This window comes from Platalea leucorodia, assembly GCF_965183815.1.
Source record: "Platalea leucorodia genome assembly, chromosome: 7".
Lineage (NCBI taxonomy): Eukaryota > Metazoa > Chordata > Aves > Pelecaniformes > Threskiornithidae > Platalea > Platalea leucorodia.
The window spans coordinates 40,842,981-40,865,150 of record NC_138829.1 but is presented as its reverse complement, the minus strand read 5'-3'; the positions used below and the strand labels follow the sequence as shown (position 1 = coordinate 40,865,150).

At 38.0% G+C, this 22,170-nt stretch overlaps 1 protein-coding gene across 2 annotated transcripts in view; it reads right to left on the bottom strand.

Moving 5' to 3' along the window:
* The window catches only part of SIPA1L1 (signal induced proliferation associated 1 like 1), a 156,197-nt gene that overhangs the window by 21,712 nt on the left and 112,315 nt on the right, over window positions 1–22,170 (bottom strand). For both annotated transcript variants that reach the window (XM_082317672.1, XM_082317673.1), the window contains exons 11-14: window positions 18,804–19,082; window positions 9,266–9,415; window positions 4,137–4,261; window positions 1,233–1,351 (exon numbers count right to left, since the gene is read on the bottom strand). In XM_082317672.1, the coding sequence (XP_082173798.1) occupies window positions 1,233–1,351; window positions 4,137–4,261; window positions 9,266–9,415; window positions 18,804–19,082 (673 nt within the window). The remainder of the gene's footprint in view (window positions 1–1,232; window positions 1,352–4,136; window positions 4,262–9,265; window positions 9,416–18,803; window positions 19,083–22,170) is intronic.

Genomic DNA, 22,170 nt, shown 5'->3' with positions numbered 1-22,170 from the left:
AAGTTACTGCTCTTCATTAGGAACTGCATCAATCCCCCCATCCATCTGTCTACATAATAAAGATTTACTTTAACAATGACTAAATGAGAAGAATGCAAGCATTAATAATTCCAGTGCTACACTTTGCACGCAAGCTAATGAGTTATGTATCACATCATTATACGGTCAAATACATCTCATGGAAAAGAGGTCAATCTAAATATAAAAACTAGTTTGTGCTCCTAAGAATATGAAGACAGGTGTGTTGTTGTTGTTGGCTTTTTTGGTGTTTCATTTTTTTTTTTTTAATAATAAAGATATGTTGTTATGAATTCATAACCTAAAAGCAACACTGCCAACTGTATTGAAAGAAGAGTGCTCGTAAGCAGGAGCAAATAACAGGAACCAATTAAATACGTTCTCACATCTAAATAAATGTAATTAATCCTTTCCCAGTATAATCATGCAACGCAATTCCATATTTTAGCTGATTGTACAAATAAATTAACCCCAAGTGATACAGCTTATTGGGTAACTTAAAATTTAAAGGGTGAGCTTTTTGAGTCTAGTGACGTAAATAATTTTCAAGATGTTTTGAGTTTATGAACGTTACTGCATTTCTCTCTCTCTCTGTGTGTGAACCAGGAAGTGACACCACAAAGGCGTCAGATATCTAACTCGGCAGAGACAGAAAGGCAGAATTTACTATTTAGACGCTAAACACAAATGAAACAAAAAAGATTTTTTCAGCAGGATTCCAGCAGACCTTTCAGACAAAGTCTTCCAACAGTGTGCAAAGTACGTTGTGGAAAGGAAGGAATAGTTACACTAGATGAGGGAAGTGGAGAAAATACAAAACCAAAAGCAAGATCACTATTCTGTTTCAAAGAAGCATCTGAGCATTGCATTATAAAATACATTAGTAAACTTTTAAGTCTCACATGTGAGCCTAGGAATAGCTTTGTAAACTCCCACAAATCCTCTACTTATCACAAGATAACAGACAAGAAGTTGCTGTTCAACTGGCAGCAAAACATTATTAACTAGTAAATATTTCAGTAGGCTGTAGAATTCGGGAAACAACAGGTCTGCTCACTGCTTCCTTCATGTTCTAGTAGGGAACAGGGCTTGAGGATTTTCTTCTTTCTTTTTTAACTGACACTCTAAATATGACTTTGAACAACACTTTTGGTATCAAAACCTTGTGGAGCAAGAACAAAACATTAAATAATTCCTTTTTTAGGATAACTTACATGACCCTGCTTATTTGGAGACAAGTGAACCACAGGATCCTGTCTCATCAGTCTTCCACTGGGGCTTTCTCTGAAGGATGGCAGTACTTTTGATACTGCTGGGAGATGGCATGTTGGTTCTGCAATACAGCACACAACGATGTACCGAAGAGCGTAAGCAGTGCAACAAACTAAGAAAACGTGTAATCTAATTTTACACTGCAATTTTTCCAATACTACCATTAGCCAAAAACTTTGGATACCCAATATGAAATTCATTCCAAATAAAAAAATACATATTGTGACAAAACACAGGTGAGCAAGTGAGGGCCCATTCCTGCCTGGCATAAATCAGTAAGACTTCATTAAAAACCAGCAGCCACCATCCTGGCTTTTGTTAGAACAGCCTGAATGGTATCATGCCCCTATTGTCCAACAGCACTGTATCAGAGCATTAAAACGGTGAAATATTCATTTTCACAGTGTAGACATTGTATCTCTATATGGACATTACCTGTGGACAAGAGATTAAAAAAACCTGAAGATCCACATTTCCTTAAATTGTATTCTGTGCAAGGCAGGACAATAGCAAAAGTCTACAGTGATCACTTAAATGAACGCATTTTCTCCTGTACAACTACTACACGTATTTCTTGTCAAAGTTAAGGTGAGTTAAATAAACATTTTCTAATTGAAGAGATAGCAAAAAAGCTGTTGAAATCACAACATTCCCTTAAAAAATGATGGCTGTGAATGGGGAAACTGCATAGAGGTACAAAAGAAAGTAATACTTATTAAACTAAACCAGAAAAAAGTGAACAGAATTCAAATAATTCATCTTACGTGGACATTTGTAGTACTGCTCTTTGCCAATTAAGCTTATTTTTTCCTAGGAGGCAACTGTGGGGGTCTAGAGGGCGTTCAGACACAGCCCTTCAGGTAGGTAGCCGCCTTCTCAGAGCACAAGGTCAGTATTTTAAAAGAATCTTTCTTAGTTGTAACTTTTTATCTGTATCTTCTCTCCTGTGGTTATGCCATATTCTGCACTTCTAAAAATGCTGCTTTTAGATACAATATGTGCTTATGAATATCAACTACTTAACAATACCCATGGTAATTAGCAGTGCTTTAAAGCTTTCCCCAAAACAACTATGGTTTGTTCATCTTGATCTGCAGCATTACTTGCTTTTTTTAAAAAAAACAAATTTAAAAGTTTTAAAAATATATATAATCATCATCATCAAAATTTCCCCCCCCCCGCCAAGTGGTAACAAGCGGTGTTGGTGCACAAAGAACAAAGGTCTTCTGTAGCTAAGAACAGGCCAGGAAGGAGCGAACGTGTGGATTCACTGCACCTAATGCCTTATTTACCTTGGGACAGATTATGCCAAGTGCAAATGTGCTTATTTGGCATAGAACCAAAATTTCACCTAGATTCCCCAGACTAGCAATAAAGTTTCCAGTCAGAGATGCAGCTTCCAGCTGCGACTCTATGAATGCAGGACAATACGCAAGAGAGAAAATACAGATATTATCAGTGTGCATTTTCAGCCTTTGCCAAATGCCAAACCCATCTCTTCTGCCACACCATTTTTCCTGGTTTTTGGTCTTATTTATTTATTTTGCTAATATGGTGACACCTGACATTGTACAACAGAACTTGCTGGCAGCTCCGCTCAGTGCCAGCATCAACACCCAACTGTTGGTCTGCAAAAGTAATGCTGAGCGAAAGATCAGTTTTGCATGTGTCGTTACCATCACAACAGTATCAAAACATATGCGATTAAAAATCGTTCTGTCAAAATGAGAACTGCAGATCAGTATAATCACAGCTTTTTAGTGAGAAGTATGGGGGGAGTTGTGAGGGAGGGACTGACAGATGGCTTCAATAACAAGGCACAGCTCACTGAGGTTGTGAAGGTATGTGAACAAAGTACATCTCCAGAACTTGAGGTTGGCATTTGCCTTAAATTCCTGCTGATCTCACTGAACCTTATTCTGTGTTCACCACTAGTCCATTTATATAGAACAAAAGCTGTGATGCAGTAAAATGATGATCTATATGTGCAATAGAAAAGGTATGGAATTGTTTAATCAATGGTAACAAAGTTAGAAAAAACCAATCTGGCAATCTTGACCATGGTCATCAGGTTGGATCAATGCTGTCTGTAGGCAGGACATTTCCATTGGTGTCAATCTCATTGGTATCCACTCAAGTCAAGCCATAGCTGTAGCAAAAGGTCTATGTGCAAAAACTTCAAATGAAGGCTTAACAATGCAAATTCTCAGTACCCAGCTGGTTTATGCAGTTAATACGTTCCCTCAGCTGACAGCTTAATTGCCAAGTGCAAAGAAAATGTATACACTGGTGGAAGGCCATTACCAAGCTATAGATTTACTTCACTATTTAAACTTTAATTGCATTTTTTCCATTTTGTACGTGGTATTTTTATAGCTTCAATGATCAAACAATCAATTTGCATTTATATAGCGCTGTTTGAAAGGGAGCATCACAAGCACTTTAGACAAACTAAGCAAAAATTAAACGAAGCCAAGCCACTCAGGAGAGTAGGTGAGGTCAAACAAGTCCTCAACAGCAAGACAAATTAGTACGTGTGTCTACCCAACCGCTTCTAAAAGGACAAAGTGTTTCAGGGTAAGAGCATTAAGGTAGATTTAGTCCCACAATCAAATGAAGAACTAAAATCAGTTCTTCCTCAGGTGATACTCATAGGTCTCAACGAAACAGACTGTAGAAGCCAGTATATGCTCCAGACCTAATTATTCATCCTGATGAACAAGGTTAACTTTCAAAGACACTGAAAATGCAGTGCTTAAGAGGGTTCTCTCTCTGCACGGAGAGGTATTGCCAAAGTCACCTTGCGGTTAGCACCACTTGCTCACTGTAAAGAATTAATTACCTACCCATCTGGTCAGCGATACTATCCTCACTTCTTTGCCAGCTGGGTGTGGATTTGCCGCTACCACCCGTATCTGACTGCGTGTTCTGCCTGTCAATGGAAGCAGGGGATCTACGGCTAATTCCAAACCTGTTGTAACACCCCAAAAAACAAAGCAGATAATGATTTTAAATATGCATAAATCTCACATAAGGGGAAAAGAACACTTTTAAGAAGCTAGTGTCAAACAACAGGGCAGAACAATGCATAGCACAACTGCTTGAGGGATTTATAATGATTTTCCATTTAATTTTTGTGGCAGTTCCAAGACCCATTTAGCATCTTTAATGCATAAGTTTACAGTACACATTAATTTATTGAGCATCTTTGATAAAGAACATCTAGTTACAGTGCATACAATTAAAAAAACAGACCCAAAAAATCCATAAATTAAAATATTAGTTTTCATTTACATAGATGTTTACACAGAAAGGTGACCAGACCATTACATGGTTACAGAAAATTGACCGCAACAAGTAAAACTTAAAAAGTTTGGAATAAAGCCACATCGGGAAATGAGATGTATTTATTGGGAAAAGATTTCAAGGATGGATCCTTTTAACTGGGAAAGCACTACCCCAATCTAGTCAAAGGGAGGATCAGAAAGTTTATAGGAACAATCCCAAGGATCTCGGCCCACTTTCCTGGGTTCTAAGCAAAATACTATTAAGGTCATACCTAGGTGACGCAGACACACATGCAAACAACATAGATTCATTTGGGGCAATATTACACTGCCAAACATTTTAATTAAGAGTTTATAAAGTTGACTGTATTCATTACAGACTCCCAAAACCTGGGAGGTATAAATTCTGTAACTTATGAAGTTATAAAATAATTTGAGTTTACTAATGTAAACTAAATACAGGCATAGGAAAGCAGTAAGACGTGTATACCTATTACTGCAGAAGAAAGTATACGGAGTTCAATGGACTTTTTGTACATCCTGCTAGATTAGTCAGATGGATTTTGGAAAGTTCAACAGAGAAAGTAAACTCAAGGAGAACAATCTAATGACAAAGGAGACACGCAGTGCCTCTGTGCCACACTGAAGTCAACATGCATTATAGGCCTAGAAGTCTGTAAGAATTAAATCTATAATCCTGTCTTACTTATAAATCATTCATAAGTCTGTAAGAATTATAGTTGGGTTCAGAATTAGCAGATCAATCATTAAGAGTTCGTCAAGAATAATGCATTTCTGAGTTTTGATTGGGTTTTTTGGTCCTTTTTTTTTTTTTTTTAAAATCAGTCATACCCTGGAAGGAAAAAAAATTTACCAAAACTCTACATGCACAGAGTAACAGCCAAAAGAATTACAAGATGATATATTCTCTATATATCAAGGAGTTTCTCTAAGTGTCTAACATAATAACAGAAAACATAATACCCCAAACTTGTGCTTTCTGCTCACTCTGCTAGCAACAGACTACCCCACACAATCTCCAATGTAAAACAGACATCTGCCACCGTAAGAACAAGCTCAATGTGGTTACCCCATTTCAAAGTTTATGTACTTATTAACTCAGATGAACCCACCAAAGAAACATCACATGACTCAGAACAACTAAATCCCACTCCTATCCTTAGACAAGCAGCTGGAACATGTGTGTACATGCAGCACAGCTCCAAAACATCACAGTTTGAAACTTGGGCCTTCTAAATTTTACCCAAACACGACCCCACTTCCCTTGTGTTCACCACTCCCTGGTACAGCAAACACATGGTTTGACGAAGTGAAGAACACCTGGATATATCTGCCTTCTGAATGCAAACAATTTAAATTGAAATTGCATTATGTGCATAATGCTTTTCATTTTCTATCCACACAGACTAGCTAGAATGTCACTTCATCAAATACCTAAATTAAACATGATGAATTCAATACCAATTCAATAGATGCATAACAAGTCTACACACATTTCAAAAGCTGATTGATTGTTTACACACTGATCTGAGGTTATTTTGAAACTTTTAAGACTTGTAAAGTATTTTGGGAAGAATATCTTTTCATGACAAAATAATTAGAAGTTGTTATCTAAAAGAAAAAGCCCAAACCCCAAGAAACCTTGGTGTGATGAAGTTGTGTTGTATCAGTATTATACTTTCTATGCGTTGTTCTCTTACCTAAATCCCATAATGGTCGTATGTATGAAAGCAGTCAATTTTGCATTTGACATATTTTATGATGTGGGATCTTTTCTTCAAGATTAGAAATATACAAAAACACCATGTTGCTAATTTTATCTCATTAAAATCACTGCTCTGCTAATTGAGCAGCAAGAAATGTCTTTAGATTTCCTTTTTTACATGAAGCGGGCTATTTAAAAGCAGGAATAATAAAAGCAGGTGGTGCTATATTTTATGCTGCTTAAATATATAGTTCACTAGGGTATGTAGGAATGAACCCAAAGAACTCGAAGGAGAAATCAATCTGTATTAAAAGAACAGGGAAATTTTTTAAATATACATTTTGTATCTATGTCATAAGAAGAAACTCATTATTTTGGTATTTTCAAATTTCATTTTTACATTCTATAATCATTTATTACATATACATACCTTCAGGTAAACACAGGATAAGTATATGAAACACACATATATACAGCAAGACCAATCGGGACATTCTTGAAGGCAGTGAAGTTTCTGCCTATACCCAGCTTAGGATACGGACCAATCATCTAGAAGAGGCAGCAGTTACTGCTCTTACCGATGTCTGACAGAGGCTGGACTCACACCCATGCTTCCAGTCATTTAAGTTTCACAAACTTTCCAAATCTGTCATATCATGCAACAAGAAAGAAACGTATACACAAATTATGCAGTTGAGATTTCCTGCACTGGGAAATCTCGGGGACTGGCATACCTAGAGCAAACTGGAGCCTCATCTCAGGAAGATTACCTTCAGGACATGGTGCCCCCTCAGCTAGGTACCTACTCCAGCCCATCCTTCTCTCCAACATCTTAGCAATTGAATGCTACAACATCTCTCCCCTATTTTAACAACATAACAGGTCAATCACCGATCAACTCTACTTGGTGCATCGAACATCACCACAGAGCTGCCCTGAATCTGGTCTTTCAGATGCATCTCAACAGAAGATGCACATGGAACTGCAATGATTTTTAGTACTGTGACAGACATTACTTGGCTTATTGAGGCAAGGGAAAATTTCCTCCATAATTACATTTTTCATGCTTTCCATTTAGCCTGGTAGAAAATATTCGGCAAGTCCTAAGTAAATATGATTCATTTGTACAAGGACAGTACGGGAGGCGAAGTGCTTTTCCTATAAGAATAGAACATAATAGTCAAATAATTGGAGTTTAGTAAGTGATTTAAAAAAAATCCAGTAAGGAACATGCAAAGTTCTTGTATTAATTACTTCTTTCACTACTGCATTTAAACAGAGTTTCCTTGCACTGAATTAAAGCTTCAAAACCAAAAAGACTTTATAGGCAAGGTTTCTAGGACGCATCCCTTTGCTGAACTTGCAAAATTCTCAAAGAATGCTGTAGTGAACATATGTGTATAATTAACTTGAAAGATGGAAAAGGGTTGGGATGGGTGCTGGTGTGCTCTGAGGCCAATTCAAAACAAAAACCCTAGCGTGTCTGAAAAATCCCTTCCTACTCAAGCCATTATGGTTGTGATGGTCTAAGGACATATGGCAGCAATACCTTTTTTGTAGGCCAAATGACGCACTTGGAAAAGAGCAGATAAGATACTGGGAGCACAAGCTGCTCTTCAGAATTCAAGGCAACACATAAGTGCTGCCGGCATGAATGAGCCAGGAAGTATGTGGTGTATACAGAGGTTAAGTGCTTTTTCCAGCTGCAGAGCTCTGGACACGATTCTATTTAACTTCCTTACAGCGAAGTGTAATAGGTTTAGAGCAAATTTCCTAATGTCAGTAGGACTTAAGCACAAACTTAAATAATGCCCTGAACAGGCCTGATAGTCTCATGAATCAAAGCCCTCAGGAAGCTGTGCAGCAGAGAAGAGATGGCCTCTTCAGAAAACCTCAAACTGAGCTGCAAGGAGAAGGACAGGAAGGACAAATCTTCAGTGCTCTGGCGCGAGAAGCAGCACTTGTCCAAACGCATACCCAGAACAGCCTTCTCTGGACTGACAGAGCAGTGTCCCCTTACCGGCACCTGAACAGGCAAAAGACAGTGCCGTGTGCTAGGCAGTTCCTGACAATGGTGTTTAATCTCACTAATAATATATTTTTTAAAATATAGCAAAAGATACCTCTACTTTATAAAAGACCCAAACCAGAGTGAATTATACACAATGACCTGCAACGTACTCAAGAGGACTTCAGAGGAAAGCTTTCCAGTGTGAACTATCAGCAGTTTTGCCCCTTTATCTTCTGTATAGGAAGTAATTTGGAATGTGGTAGACAGCTCTCCTGCTGCCAATTATTTTTTTCCCTACTTGGAGATGCTTGATTTATTGCTCCTTTCAGTGCTCTCTGAAAATGATACAGATTTAATTTCTTCCTCTGCAAGTTGCCCCTTATGTTGACATTGGATCACTTCAGAGAGTTTGAAGATTTCTGGAAAGTTGGAAGAGAACACCTTAGAACAGGATGACTGTGAATATGTGAAAAAGATGCTTGCTGTGGATTACTTAGCACTTTCGTGCCTGCACATCTGAAGTCTCAGTTACACTCAACACTACTTTGCTTCAACTATCAGCACAGACTGCAGAGTCCCAAGCCTATTACTTCTTTTATTTTAGAATCTAAATCTGTGAAATGAAGTGATTTGCAACATGAAACCAGTACCTTTAATGAAGATTTTTAAATACATAAGGTTCCCTTTGTATAGTAACCTGAGCAGTTGTAGACTAGGATCAGAGAGAGAGGTTAGGTCGCAAAGGGAAAAGGTGGAAGCAAGGGATTTTTAAAACTGACTTTTTCAAGAAGCATGACAGTGGTATTTGAAAACAAATATGTTTTAATGCACATGAACAACAGCTGACAGGAGGCTGTGTAAGCACTCCTTTAGTTTAATATACATTACAACAAATGGAACAGAGAACAAAAAACCTGCGTAAAAAGAATATGAAAAAAGTCTGGTGCCTACCCTTCTGGCATAGATTTTTGTCTGTATGTGCCCCCACCAGAGCCAGTCTCACTTGAGGATGATAAGTTGCTTGGAGAATTACGGCACTGTTGCGATCTTGCTAAGGCAATGGATGAAACCGTGACGTAGACATCAGAACCGGGAGACAACCTGTTCAGAGCAAACAAACCAGTCAAATCAGCAATATCGAACAGCAATATCACAGTGCAAAGCATGACAGATGACACCATGCAAATTGTCACATCAGCAAAGAACATGGCATCATGGAGACAGCAGAGGTGAAGTCAGTTGAAGGATCAGACATTTTCCTCTTATTAATCTATTGGAAACCATGGAAAATCAGCTGTAAAGAGCTGGATGCAGGGGAGTAAATGAAGAGAGGCAAATGTGGGAGAAAAATCCCGGCACACACTACAACCCAGTTTCTAAAGTCGTGATTTGTTTTCACAGATTGCTTGTAAGGAATAATGAAGCATGACATTCCTCACCCAAATACCAAACAGAACAAAATATTTCTAATTCTCAAAACAAAGTCTTGCCTGGAATTTAAACTAACTGTAGCGAGCAGTCTATGCAAACTCTTCCAAGGGTATCAAGCTTATCTCTATGCCACCAAACTTGTCCAACATAAATCACGAGGACTAAAAAAATGTAGTTATTTATAAATACCTTAACCCCCTCCCCCTAAAAACTTAACATTCTAATATAAAACTATCTCAACATATCAGAACTCTGTTTGAAAATACAGACCTGAGTCATGTGAAGCCTTCTCCTGTCGGAAGAACCATACAGCAAACAAATGGGCTAGAATTGCAACACACGCACCTGGGCAGAATGGCTGGAAGCAGCAGGCTTATACTGCTCAACTCGTATATCCTGTTCTGTAGTTGAAGGCTTTTTTTAGATCATTTTCTGCTTTGTGCATTTTGTTTCCCAAGCCTCAACCGAATTCACTGCTGCTAGCTAGTTTTTTGTTCTACTGCGTGGTGACTGAAGCCATTCAGAACTTCTGCAGTGATTTAAGTGGAGTTTGAATTACGCCATCTATGAACATCAAAATCCTACTGTGAATGCAAACCTTTACGCATTTTAACTAGGAAAAATACTGTAACTTACGCAAGTAAAATAGCAACTTAAACTTTTAACATTTAAAAAACGCATATTGACTTCAGTGAAACACACAGCTAGTTGCCTCAGTACACTACTTCGGCCCGGGGACTGACAAGATCTTAGCCTAGCCACTTAATCTATACCTGTAAAGGACTGGCAGATTTTAATCAGCTCTCACCACAATACTGTAAGAGCTTTTAAAGTTCAAAAACTCTTCTGAAAATGAAAAAAGCATTGCACTGATCAGTGTTACTTACGTATGTGTATATATCCAAAGACAGTGTGCATGTGTACGTATATATATCAAATGTGCATTTGTTCCCCTCAGTACTTTGCAAAAAAGCAGTAAACTAACAAAATCTTAAAATGGAAGGAGCAGTACGGCTGGACCAAACATCTTGATCATCTGGAATTTCATAAAGTGCATATGACTAACAGTAACTCTTTTTCCCAGACAAGAAAGGAATGATCCAACACCTGACCATCACAAGTACCACACCAAGTCCAGTAATTCCTTTCTAGTCTACCAAATTGAATTTAACTTATCTCACATTTTTCAAGCAACAATTCTGAAATATTTGATTGCAAAGAACACAGTGCAAGAGTTGGAAACCTGGGGAGCCGTGAACCAAGCAGTATATTTTTCCAGTGGCACTTTTTATAAAGAGAAAAAAAAAAAAATAGTTCCACAAACAAAAATATGTGCTTTCAATAGCATTCATCCACCTACATAGGCACACAAATTTAAATGCAGTTATGCTTGCAGAGCAATACACAGTTTAAAAGTATGACCTTTTTTCTAAATTAGGATTTACGGCAAGGAAACCAATTACTTCTTGAATAATTTCTGTAAAATTATCTCCTGTTGGAAAATGCTTACATTTTCACTTCAGATCCAGCAAATCCAAATTTCTTTACTTCCTATGCCTTACCAAAAAGTGATAGCACTGTTCAGGAGGAACGTCAAAATTTCAGAACTATGTCATGGAGTTATAACTCATTTACAAAGATGAAAGACCTCAAGGGCAAACAAAATTGTATTATAAACGTGGTCTGAACAACAGCAGCAAATAGTCATGTAGGTCATCCTATTATTTAAAGCAGCAATACATTTTGTTGGTACAGTTCACAATAGCACTAAAAACATGAATAGTGAAAGACATTTTATGTGAAACATAAATAAGAGAAAACAACTTTAGAATAAATTAGTTTGAATTGACTTTTTGAGCTGCTTTGAAATCTACTGATGAAAGGCACTTCCCAAGACAAAAGGAGTATTGTGTTAGCAGTATGCCCCTATAGTTAAGATATTCTGTGCTTGTCTTTTATTTATAATTAAAAAACTAACTAAAACAAGCTATTATCTATTTCAAAAGACAGCTTTAAGAAGAAATTCCAAAATGGTTAAGTGCATGAGTCCCATAATTGAATTTAAAAATAGGCCAAGCGTCCATTGCATTAAACAGATACAATTACATTGCAGTCAATTGAACTGGGATTATACCATGCATGATTTAGTTCTAACAGATCGAGTTCATCCTGAAAGGACTGGTTGAGTCTTGCCAAGTATGGGAAGAAAATCATCTTTTGTGAAGGCAGTGAGTGGGATGGGCGTACGTTTATTTTGTTTAGTATGACAACACAGACATCGAAAGCATCCATCTTGCCCTTAAATTAATTTCCACGTCATTAGCTGTAATTTTCCCCACGTCTTCAGTATGCATAGGTATGTAATACACACATCATAAGAAAAACGTCAGTCTAGCACGCTTTGTGCCTATGGCCTAAGGCAGTCTTTAGCTATATGATTGCACACATGTGCCTCCTTCCCTCGGGACCTCTGCCCCATGCAGTTTTATTATGTGCTACAACTTCTGCAAGAGCTGCACAGCTTGGAAGCGAAGGAGGCACGGCCTGGCAGAAGAGAAAGGACGGCCTTATAGTCAAGGCATTTCAGTGCTGACTTAGCAAACTGAATTCTTATCTTGCACTTGCTGCAGCACTCCAATATGACCACTGGCATATTTGTTAAAGAAAATTTTTCATTCATTGTCACTAATTGCAAGTTTCTCAAAGGCCTTATTTGATGCCACGGCCTGATTTACTTCTGAGCTGAAAATTTACCAAAGCAGCTGAAGTCAAGTGAAGCTGTAATTTGAATATATAAAATGTTAACAATGCTGGGCACACTTCCAAATAGGAGATGCCCAAAATAAGACACAGCAAATGATTAGAACATAATTTCTCTCTCTACCTTTGTTCTTAATCTGAAGAGGGCCAAAGACGTCTTCTCACACAAGAGTTTCGAAAATTAAGTTTAATTAATACCCATGAAGCATTCAGAAACTATAGTAATGGGCGCCACTGTAAAACTTAGAGGGAAATTAATAATTGCATCTTTACAGCAGGATTTGAATGCCATCCAGCAAATAAGCGATGGAGTAATGAGGAGGAAAATAAAATATTAAATAGCTCTTCTTTAATGAGCTGCATCCACTGTGTGAACTGAATGAGGCAGATGTCCTCTGTTAAAAGAAATTCTTGTAATTTAATCCAAGGAAGTATCAGAAAAATACAGTTACACAAGAGTTCTGAATAAAATTGCACAGCAAATCTTAATTCTGGCATGCTTACCTTCCACGTGTTTGATTTTTGCAATCCTAATAATACTGCAAGATGTGGCAGTTCTCTGAAAACACTGACTCAATGTTCTTATGTTAAAAAGAAAACCAAACCATTCAAAAGGGAAAAAAAGAACATCAGCAATTTTGGGGAAGGGGATAGCAAATGAAACAGAAAATACAATTATGCTGTCATATTGTACCTTCTCACACCACACTGTATACCGTCTCGAATATTTTTCCTCAATTTGATCATCGCATTTCAGAAAACAATCATTATAACAAGAAAAAATACAGAGGCAGGCAATGGGACAACCAGAGGGACAGAATGGCTTCCATTATGAAGAAACACTGACTATGCTATAGGGCTCCACTGATTATAGAGAATTTTATCGTATCTGCTTCAATCCGTCCAAACATGAATTATATTGGATCAAGCAAACAAAATGATTATTCATTATCCCTCATGACAAAAGAACGAGTAGGAGACCTGGAACTATCAAAAGACCAATTAGCAGGCACCTGGATACCATCCACAGCTGCTAAACACAGCAGTACAGGTGCAGCCGGCTCCAGGCGATCTTAACCAGCAGCCAGCCAGGAGACTGTCGGAGCCGGTACGGAGCCTTCCTTTACACTTGTAAGGATTTCTTATGCTTTTCCCTGGTCCCTGCTGATGGCCACTGTCAAACAAGAGAGACCAGCTCTTGACATGACACAGCATGGCTCTTCTCAGATGTTTTTGGAACACGAGAGTTTGCCATACCGCCAGGTGTACCAACAAACCTTTCATTTTCCACTGCTACATCCAGCTCTAGGTCCTGATGCCAGTCAGAAACACATAATATATAATCTCATGGTAGTACATGTTTTAACTTGAAGAATATTATGAAAACTTTAAAACAACAAATCCCCAAACCCTGTGAGGCAGGCAATGCCTGTGCTACAGCGCTCACTTGACAGGCGGCAAGATGAACACAGACACCTGCTTGTTTATATTAGGAAAAACATCACCCATCCCAACTAAGCAGCAGCAGATTAGGATTTTTATATAATATGGGAACAGTTTCAACTAGACTGTATCTGCAGGAATTAACCTATAAACTACTACTGGCACAGTTACTGACTACACACAGGCATCGTTTAAAGCAGTATGAAGTTTTAGGGCAAGGCTGTGCTCCAAAGTCGGCAATAAGACTTAAATGCAGTCTTAATGAGTATTGTTCTAATATTTCCATACTGTGGAATTTTACAGCCAGTGCTTGACTGTAGTCATGCCGTAGTTCAGTTTTCCATTTGGTTTAAAATATTGACTGTGCTCAGAAATTTTCTAGTTAGAGCCTTGAGTTTTCATCCAGGTCAGTACTGATCTGCCCACTGAAGGGCACAAGCCCAGCAGCAGCAAGCTTTGCTCACGGGTTTTCACACTTTTCAAATGTTTGTTGAATCAAGTTTTAGTTAAGACTAGTTCCAGTTTATGATAAGTTAATTGAGAAGAGATTATCATCTAACACTATCTTACCTCCTTTCCCTGCACATTTTTTTCTTAATAAAGTCTGGAAACTAAGTGTACAAAATAAAAACTGAAAATTGGGAGGGGAAAAAAATATCAAGTTCTAAAATTACATCTTCTCCAATAACATTAGCTCTGGCATACTTCACATATATGTGGTTTATTGTTGTTTTCCTTAACATATCACTCTGATATTTATTCTGGGTTATAGGCTATATAGTGTCCTGTGTGGACTAATTAATGTTGTGAAAGAAGCCATGACTTGGAATTTATTGCATTTATATTATTAGATTTTTCAGTCTAAAAGTTGCAGTAACATTAGGGATTTATTTTAAGATTTATAAAGTTTTAGGTTATTTTTCCTGCCTACAAATATGCACATCAATCATGAATACATTCAAGGACCCAGGATACTATGAGGAACAAGGAGAATTTAAGTATAAGCAAGCGAGTGGGATACACAAAGACAATCCAATAAAGGCAAATTTAAGTACTCTGCTGGTCAGGCACAGGACTGGGCACTTGTCTGCCTTCTGAGAATCAGGGACTGTCAAGCAAGCTACTCTCCCACCTACAACAGCAGTCTCCGTAGGGAGGCGAGATGTTTTTATGTATATGAAGTGAAATCTTCCTGTTCTCAGGACCGGTAATGCAGCTATTATTTATTTTTAACATAGTTAAATGGACTAAAGGGAAAGTATCAACAAGGGTAAAAAAATAAATTTATTTCACTCAGTATGCATATTGAGAGTCTAGCTATATGAAGTGATCATCAGTCAAATATCGCTAGTAGGTAATTCAAAGAGTTACACCTTACTCCCTGTACTCCAAGAGCACTTCGTACCCAAAGAGGGAAACACTTGTCTGTTAAGCTGTTTTTGTTTAAATTAAATCCCTCAAATCTTCAGGTTTTTTCCCCGAATACTTAATATAAATCATGGATTTATTGCTGATATGTTACCATTTAAATGAGTAACGTGTCAGGTCTGATACATCAGAAATATATATCAGAAATATAATGCCTCTATTTCATTCTTTGAAATCCCACCTGCTGGAGCTACAGCTAACAATGGTACCGACCTTCTGTGGTCCTGGGCAACTGCTATTAGCGCTAGCTCCAAAAATCATCTCAGATTCAGAGCTCAGAGAGTCACATGGATCAATTTACTATGGGTTTCTCAGCTGCCACGTCCCTTAAAACATAGGTCACAAACTACAGACCACTGTTTCTTAGTGGCAGATGAGGTCTGCCATCACTGTCACGGCGCCCGGCTCAATACACGAAGAACGTGCAGTCAAAAGGCAGGAGCACAGAGGCATAAATGCCAGCTCCAGTCTCACAACAACTAAGTATTGAGATCACTCAAACATCAGCAAGTCTGAACTGTGGCTCAGCACCACAGAAACACAAGTGACAGCTAGTGATATCTAGACCACAGCCAAAGATTAAGATTGAAGTTACAGCTATAACTTAGTCCTGACATTACTTATTGATGCTGATCTTCATAGGTAAGTTTCCAGCCCCACTGACACTTAGGCAGTTCCTTCTTTCCGAAAGTGAAGCTCTAATGGTAGTAAGGAAATCTGTATTGCTTTGCTAATGTGCCATAATGACAGGTGCTTTTTTCTAAAACCCCTTAAAATTGCAAAATACTGCAGAGAGAGACAGACACTGAAGTATCCATCTTGTATATGGTGGGGTCATGTTTATAGTCATGTTAATTAGAGGGCCCTTTTTGGTTCACAGGGACCACCAGTACAGATCCTGGTACCCACATTGCCAGGTTACCCTTGGTCCTCCATTTCTCCAGCCGAGAGCTGAGCACAGAACAAATCGTAGGGAGCAAAGCACAGCGCAGCACCATCGCTGCTACCCGCACCAGAAACACGCGCAGATTCCAGCACCTCCTGACAGGAGATCTTTATGCTATGGAAAGTATGAAAGTTAGCGGTGAAAAATTAAATGAGACTAGTTAAGAGGGCTATGAAAAATCTCACCTTTGTTGATTTTAGAGATTTTACACTGTAAGAATAGAAGTATCTGAGCCTCCCCAAAAGTAAAGCTTTCTTTTATCATGCAGAGAAAAGACAAATGAGTCTTGGAGTGAGCTTATTGCTTTTTTTTTTTCCTCCAGTATTCCTTTAAAATGACAAAAATGTATTTTTCTTCACTTTAACTGGAAACACGTTAACCTTATGCAGCTGCTGTTATATTTAAACTTGATCCAGCCAAGACTAACATGTTTAGCAGACCAGAAAGATAAGAGATAAGACATTTTTTCAGGCATCCAAAAAAATTCCCAGACAAACTTAAAAGCTACTTTGATAATACACTTTTAAGGATGAAAAGATTCAATAGAACCCTTTATGAATAATAATAAAAAAATACTTAAAAGAATGTCTAGAGGAGAAAAACCCCAGCTACATGCCTTGAGAATGAAGGAAATGGAAAGTCAAAGCTTCACTTTTTGAAAACAAATACTGAGTACATGGAAATGTAATTTTCACTTTGCGAACGTTTGTCAGGCCATAACCCCCTCTAGAAGCACCCAGTGACTGGATAAATCTTGGATGCTTTAGGCGTGCAACGTTGCCCACATCGGATTTTATGCAGAAGAAAAACACAGTTAATAATACCCCGTCTCTCAGTGCGGCCAAAGGCTCCCTTCTCCTCGACACGAGTTGTGGAACAGCCAACTTGAGACTCTAGACAAAACTCTTTGGTTAATACCATGAGGAGATGAAAGCGTCTGAAAAAAACCAACAACTCAACTGAATCTGATCTTCTGCCACTGCCTTAAACTTTGCCCAGGTATTACTGTGCCTTCTGTAATCACAGAGCGAGATTCTACAGCACTGCAGAGAGCAAAAAAACCCCAACGCCACAACTCCTATTCCTTCAAATTCAGCATCTGCCTGTCTTTAGCTGTAACAGGCAGATATGGCCTGAAGCCATGCCATTTTTATGTTGGTCCAAATATACCATTAGAGAGCTAAGTCCAGTGTCTCACTGGCTTCTGCAACCTTTTTCACAGAAAATCTTACCAGGTTGTCTGTGAAATTATTAGTGTTTTCAGTGTCACAAATTTTCTTTTGCAGCTCGCACTGATGGGAGCATTAAGTACACATCTATTGAACTTACATAAAGCTACAACTGGGGGGGGCACTCTCAGTTTGAGTGCAGAAGTACTATAGTCTCTAATGAAAAAGTAAGAAAGAAAATTAAGTCCTTACCAACTATTATGATTTCTTAACAAAGTATCCTACACAGAAGTTTCAATTTCACCTTGGTAGTGTCTTGGTCTTGGCTGTACCATCTTTGAAGATTTTTTTTTTTTTTTTTTATCCCCAGTTCTTCAGGATGTGAAAAATGCTTTAAGTTAATTAGAATGCTCTTTAAACTTTCTACAATATACATCTTATTTCCACTGCTTTATATTTTTCAGCAACATAAAGCACGATCGGAATCTGTCTAAAGCTTTTTATTTTTTAAGGAACTGTCCAAAATAAGAAATACAGGCTATGAGCTTGTTTCCCTCAACAGATCTCTTTGTAAATGCAGACACAGGGACAGATTTGTATAGATAATCAAAACAATGACAGTTCATTTGAATACTATCAAATACATCTTTTTCTGTCAAAGAATGAAAATACTGTGACAGGATGTGCCTGATACCTTCATCTTAATAATAATCGCTTTCTTGTTTAAAAAACAAAACAAAACAACAATCCCCCCCCCCCCCCCAAACCCCAACAAAACAACAAAAAACACCAAACCACCCTAGAGAAATGCAAACTTAAAACAATCTATTCTCTAGCCTAAGAAGTTCAAAAACTCCACAATCAAATAAATTTGCTTTTTCTGCTGGTCAGAATTCTCTTGCTAAACACCCTGTTAGATGCTATTTCTGCCTTGGGAGCTTTGGGCAATTCCACCAAGCCTAAAAACAAGCTAAAATTTTTATTTACTTCTTCAAAATTCAGAAGTTCAGGAACACTTCGATCTGAACTTTGGTTGTATATTTAAAACTTAAATAACAATACAGCAGTTTTAGAATACCATCCAGCACGGGGAAACACAGTCTAACAATCCTGTAACACTTCATTTTGTGGTTAATCGTGCCAGGAAAGGTGTTTCCTTTTGGCTAATGTTTCGCTCATATTCATGTTGCCTTTTGACTAATTAAAACCAAGATTAAAAGCAGTCTTCAGATACTTAGATAAATCTACTGTGCTTTTTTCCAGACAAGATTTTGAGCGGTAGCGAAAAGCCATTTGTGAAGAGGACACATACCTCCGGCTCTCCAACGGGCGCCCATCACTAGAGATGCTTCGGGGGATGTTGGCTGCTCGTTCCGGGGGTGGCATTTTCCCTTCTCCTTTCCCAGAGCCAATCCTAGATGTTACTGGACTTTGTATTTGGGATGGTACCTGAGCCACATGAGGTCCCTGTCCTTTGCTTGCGTTTCGCTGCCATTTGTTATTATTTCTGAAGGGAAATTTGAATTCATATGACATTCCTTCATTCACTTTGTATTCCATCACTGGCATACGGTAGTTTTCTGAAGAACTCCTGGAAATAAAGCAATTTAACATGCTGCTATAAAAAATAAAATAAACATATCCTCTTCGCAAGGATAGAAATCTGAACACAGAAGCTGAATCAATTCAATGAAAGAGTAAATGTAAGAATTTGCTTTTTAGAAACATATATTTAACAAGTTTTGATACTCTTCATCTAATTACTGGGTTATAAAAGCTAAAAAATCCGCTAGAATCTCCTCTTCCTAATTTAAAAAAGTCATGGGTTTTAGAACTTACCTGCACCCAGACAAGTAAGACCTGAAATGTTTGTTCCTTTTGAGATAAATCTTTCTGATGCACAGACATCCATGAAAAGAAAAAATTCCCATGAAATAATGCATTACACTTCATTTTCAAACATCTTTGGCTTTGGAGTAGCTCAGCTGATAAATCTGCACATTATGAAAACAGAACACTTGCGAAAAATTGTAGATGCGAAGCCCAAAAGATGCCCTTTGCTTCCTGAGGATGTATAGTAAGAAGACAGCATAAGAACTGGAGTAAACTGGAGGACATAAGCTAATGCAGCCCATGTAAGATGCGGGGCAAACTTCTGCATACATTTGAAATGAGAGATTTGGAAAGTAGATGTTACCTTCAGCTTCGGTGAGGATAATTTTGGTATTTCTCTTGACAAATGTATATACCTCTATTTAAGTGAATTTTTTATTGTGATTACTTTCTCTATCTACAGACATCATTATCTAATAAACAATCAGTGCAAAATTTTCTACTTCTAGCTCTTCCTCTAAGTGATTATACCATTAGTGCTGAGAAATATCAATATCTCTTCCCAGCTAAAATACAAAACAAAACAGATAACGTGTTATCAGGCTACGCTGACATTACCAAGTTGTGCAGTCTAATAGGAGTAGACAAAGTAGAAACAGTCAGTGCTGACGTCTTGCTGTCCACAATATACACATCTTGTGGTTTTACTTTGGCCTACCCTCTAGCCTTGACCTGCAAATTAAATTAGCAGTTGGAAGGCATGAGGAATGCTTCTGAAGCATACATAGTCCAGCTTCATTTGAACGGCAATGTTTGTGTGCTCCCAGGCCACTCTCTGATGTGAACCACTGCACGGTCCATGGGGATAATCAGGACATTTGTTTTCAAAGTCCACTCACAACCTAACTAAAATCTTGATACCCTTGTTTTTTCTTTCCTCTTCATACTTTGTGTCTCTGCTATTCTTTCCCTAGTGATTATATACTTTTTTAGTTTGGGTTTCTCTTTTTTTTTTTTCAGACATAGTTACAGTTTAAGAAGCAAGAAGACACAATTTCCTCCTGCTGCTGTGTCCTTAACTTCAAGGTCAGCAATCAGTCCACTAAATGACTTCAGTGGCAATGTTTTAATGACCATCTTTTAGTAGAGATATAACCATAACAAGGCCTGCCTCTGTGTAGCGCATTAGACTGTGTATCAGGGTATCTGGATATATTTTTCTATCTGCTACTGACCATGTACATGTGCCTGTTGGCAAGTCATCTTATCTAACTGCACCCCTGCTCTTCCTCCAAGTTGATGCCAATCAATTTATTAGGATAGGGACTGCTTCTCATACGAATGTACTATACCAAGCAGAACTGATCTTCATTTTACTTGTGGTCTGTAGAAGTTACTGTAGAAGAAATACTAAATGACCTCCAGAGGACACAACGAAAGGACTCCAATTTTGGAAAACTGCCAAAAGAGAAATTGCTTTGTGCAAAGATTTAAGCCAAGTCTCTAGTAATTTATGTAGGATAGCTACAAACTCAAGACACAGTTGCTAAACCTTAATAATTTTTGGATGGAGCAAGCAGGATAAAGAGTTGCTTTATGAAACTTCATAACTAGGCAATAACCCACCATGAACATTTGCTCACTACAAGACAGCAACAAAACTCACTGATGCCGAGTACACTATTTCAAAAAGTGCAGCAATTTCTCTTCCTGCTATGGGTTTGGATACACTAAAGCTAAGCCTGCTTTTGGCTGTACTTAATTTAGCTCAGGAATAACAGGATCTGTGCTTTCCACACAGATTTTTTTTCTGCTCTAATCCTTTTGCTATGATTGCAGCTGAACTTTCCATTTGCTCGGGCTGCTAAATACTGTACAAAGGCTTTCCAAATGCCTCATGGGTGACCTTATGCCACTGCTCATTTTAATCCCTGACATGTATTCAATTTTCCACTGACAACTAAAGGACAAATAAAACCCCTTTTCTCTCTGCTCCTGTTTTGCCACCAGTTACAAAAGGAGTTAATATGGCTCACAGTAAAACCAAACATGGATTCTTCTTTTATGCAAGTACAAGGTCTTTGCTCGGAGACACCATTTCATATCAATGTAATAAATATGCATTGAAGTTCAGCTCCAGCCTTAAGTATACAAAGATTTAGCATCTACCCCTACAAAGGTATTGCCTGATTAGAAAAGAGCAGTGCAAAACGCGCGCCCAGTCTCTAACTGCAAGGAACACACTGAACTTTGATAACTGTACTTGCTGCTTCTTGGCAAATCTAGCATAAACCTTGAGCTAGCCTGCAGGCAAATTTAGTCTATTAAAGATCATTCCATTTTAATCATATAGCATTTGCAAGATATTAATACAGGATGTCAGGAATATGGGAATCAGATTTAGTGATGTGGCTGAATGCTACAGACAACTGCAGAGAGTTCAGATGGGAGCAGTAAAAATTATAAAAAGCTTTAGTGTGAGTTCAGGAAAAATAGAGGGACTTAATGGCCAATTTAGGAAAAAAAGCGCGTATTATTGCTTATTTCTGATCAAGCAACATTTTAAAGCTATAAAAGCAACAATACAGTTGACACAAGCCTCAGGCTTAACACGGATGGGAAGTGAGAGAGATGCAGCAAGATCTACTGCTGAGTAAAGAAGAATTACACTTTGCCGCAATTTCTCTGGCCAGATCCATATCTTTGATAAACTCTCATCATTTACAGCCTTACTTATTTGTGAAAGTAGAAGAATGTAAGTCTGTTCATAGCTTTCAAGAATTACATCCACAGACATTGCAAACTATGAACAAATGGGAAAGCAGGGAGGAAAATGTACAATTAAT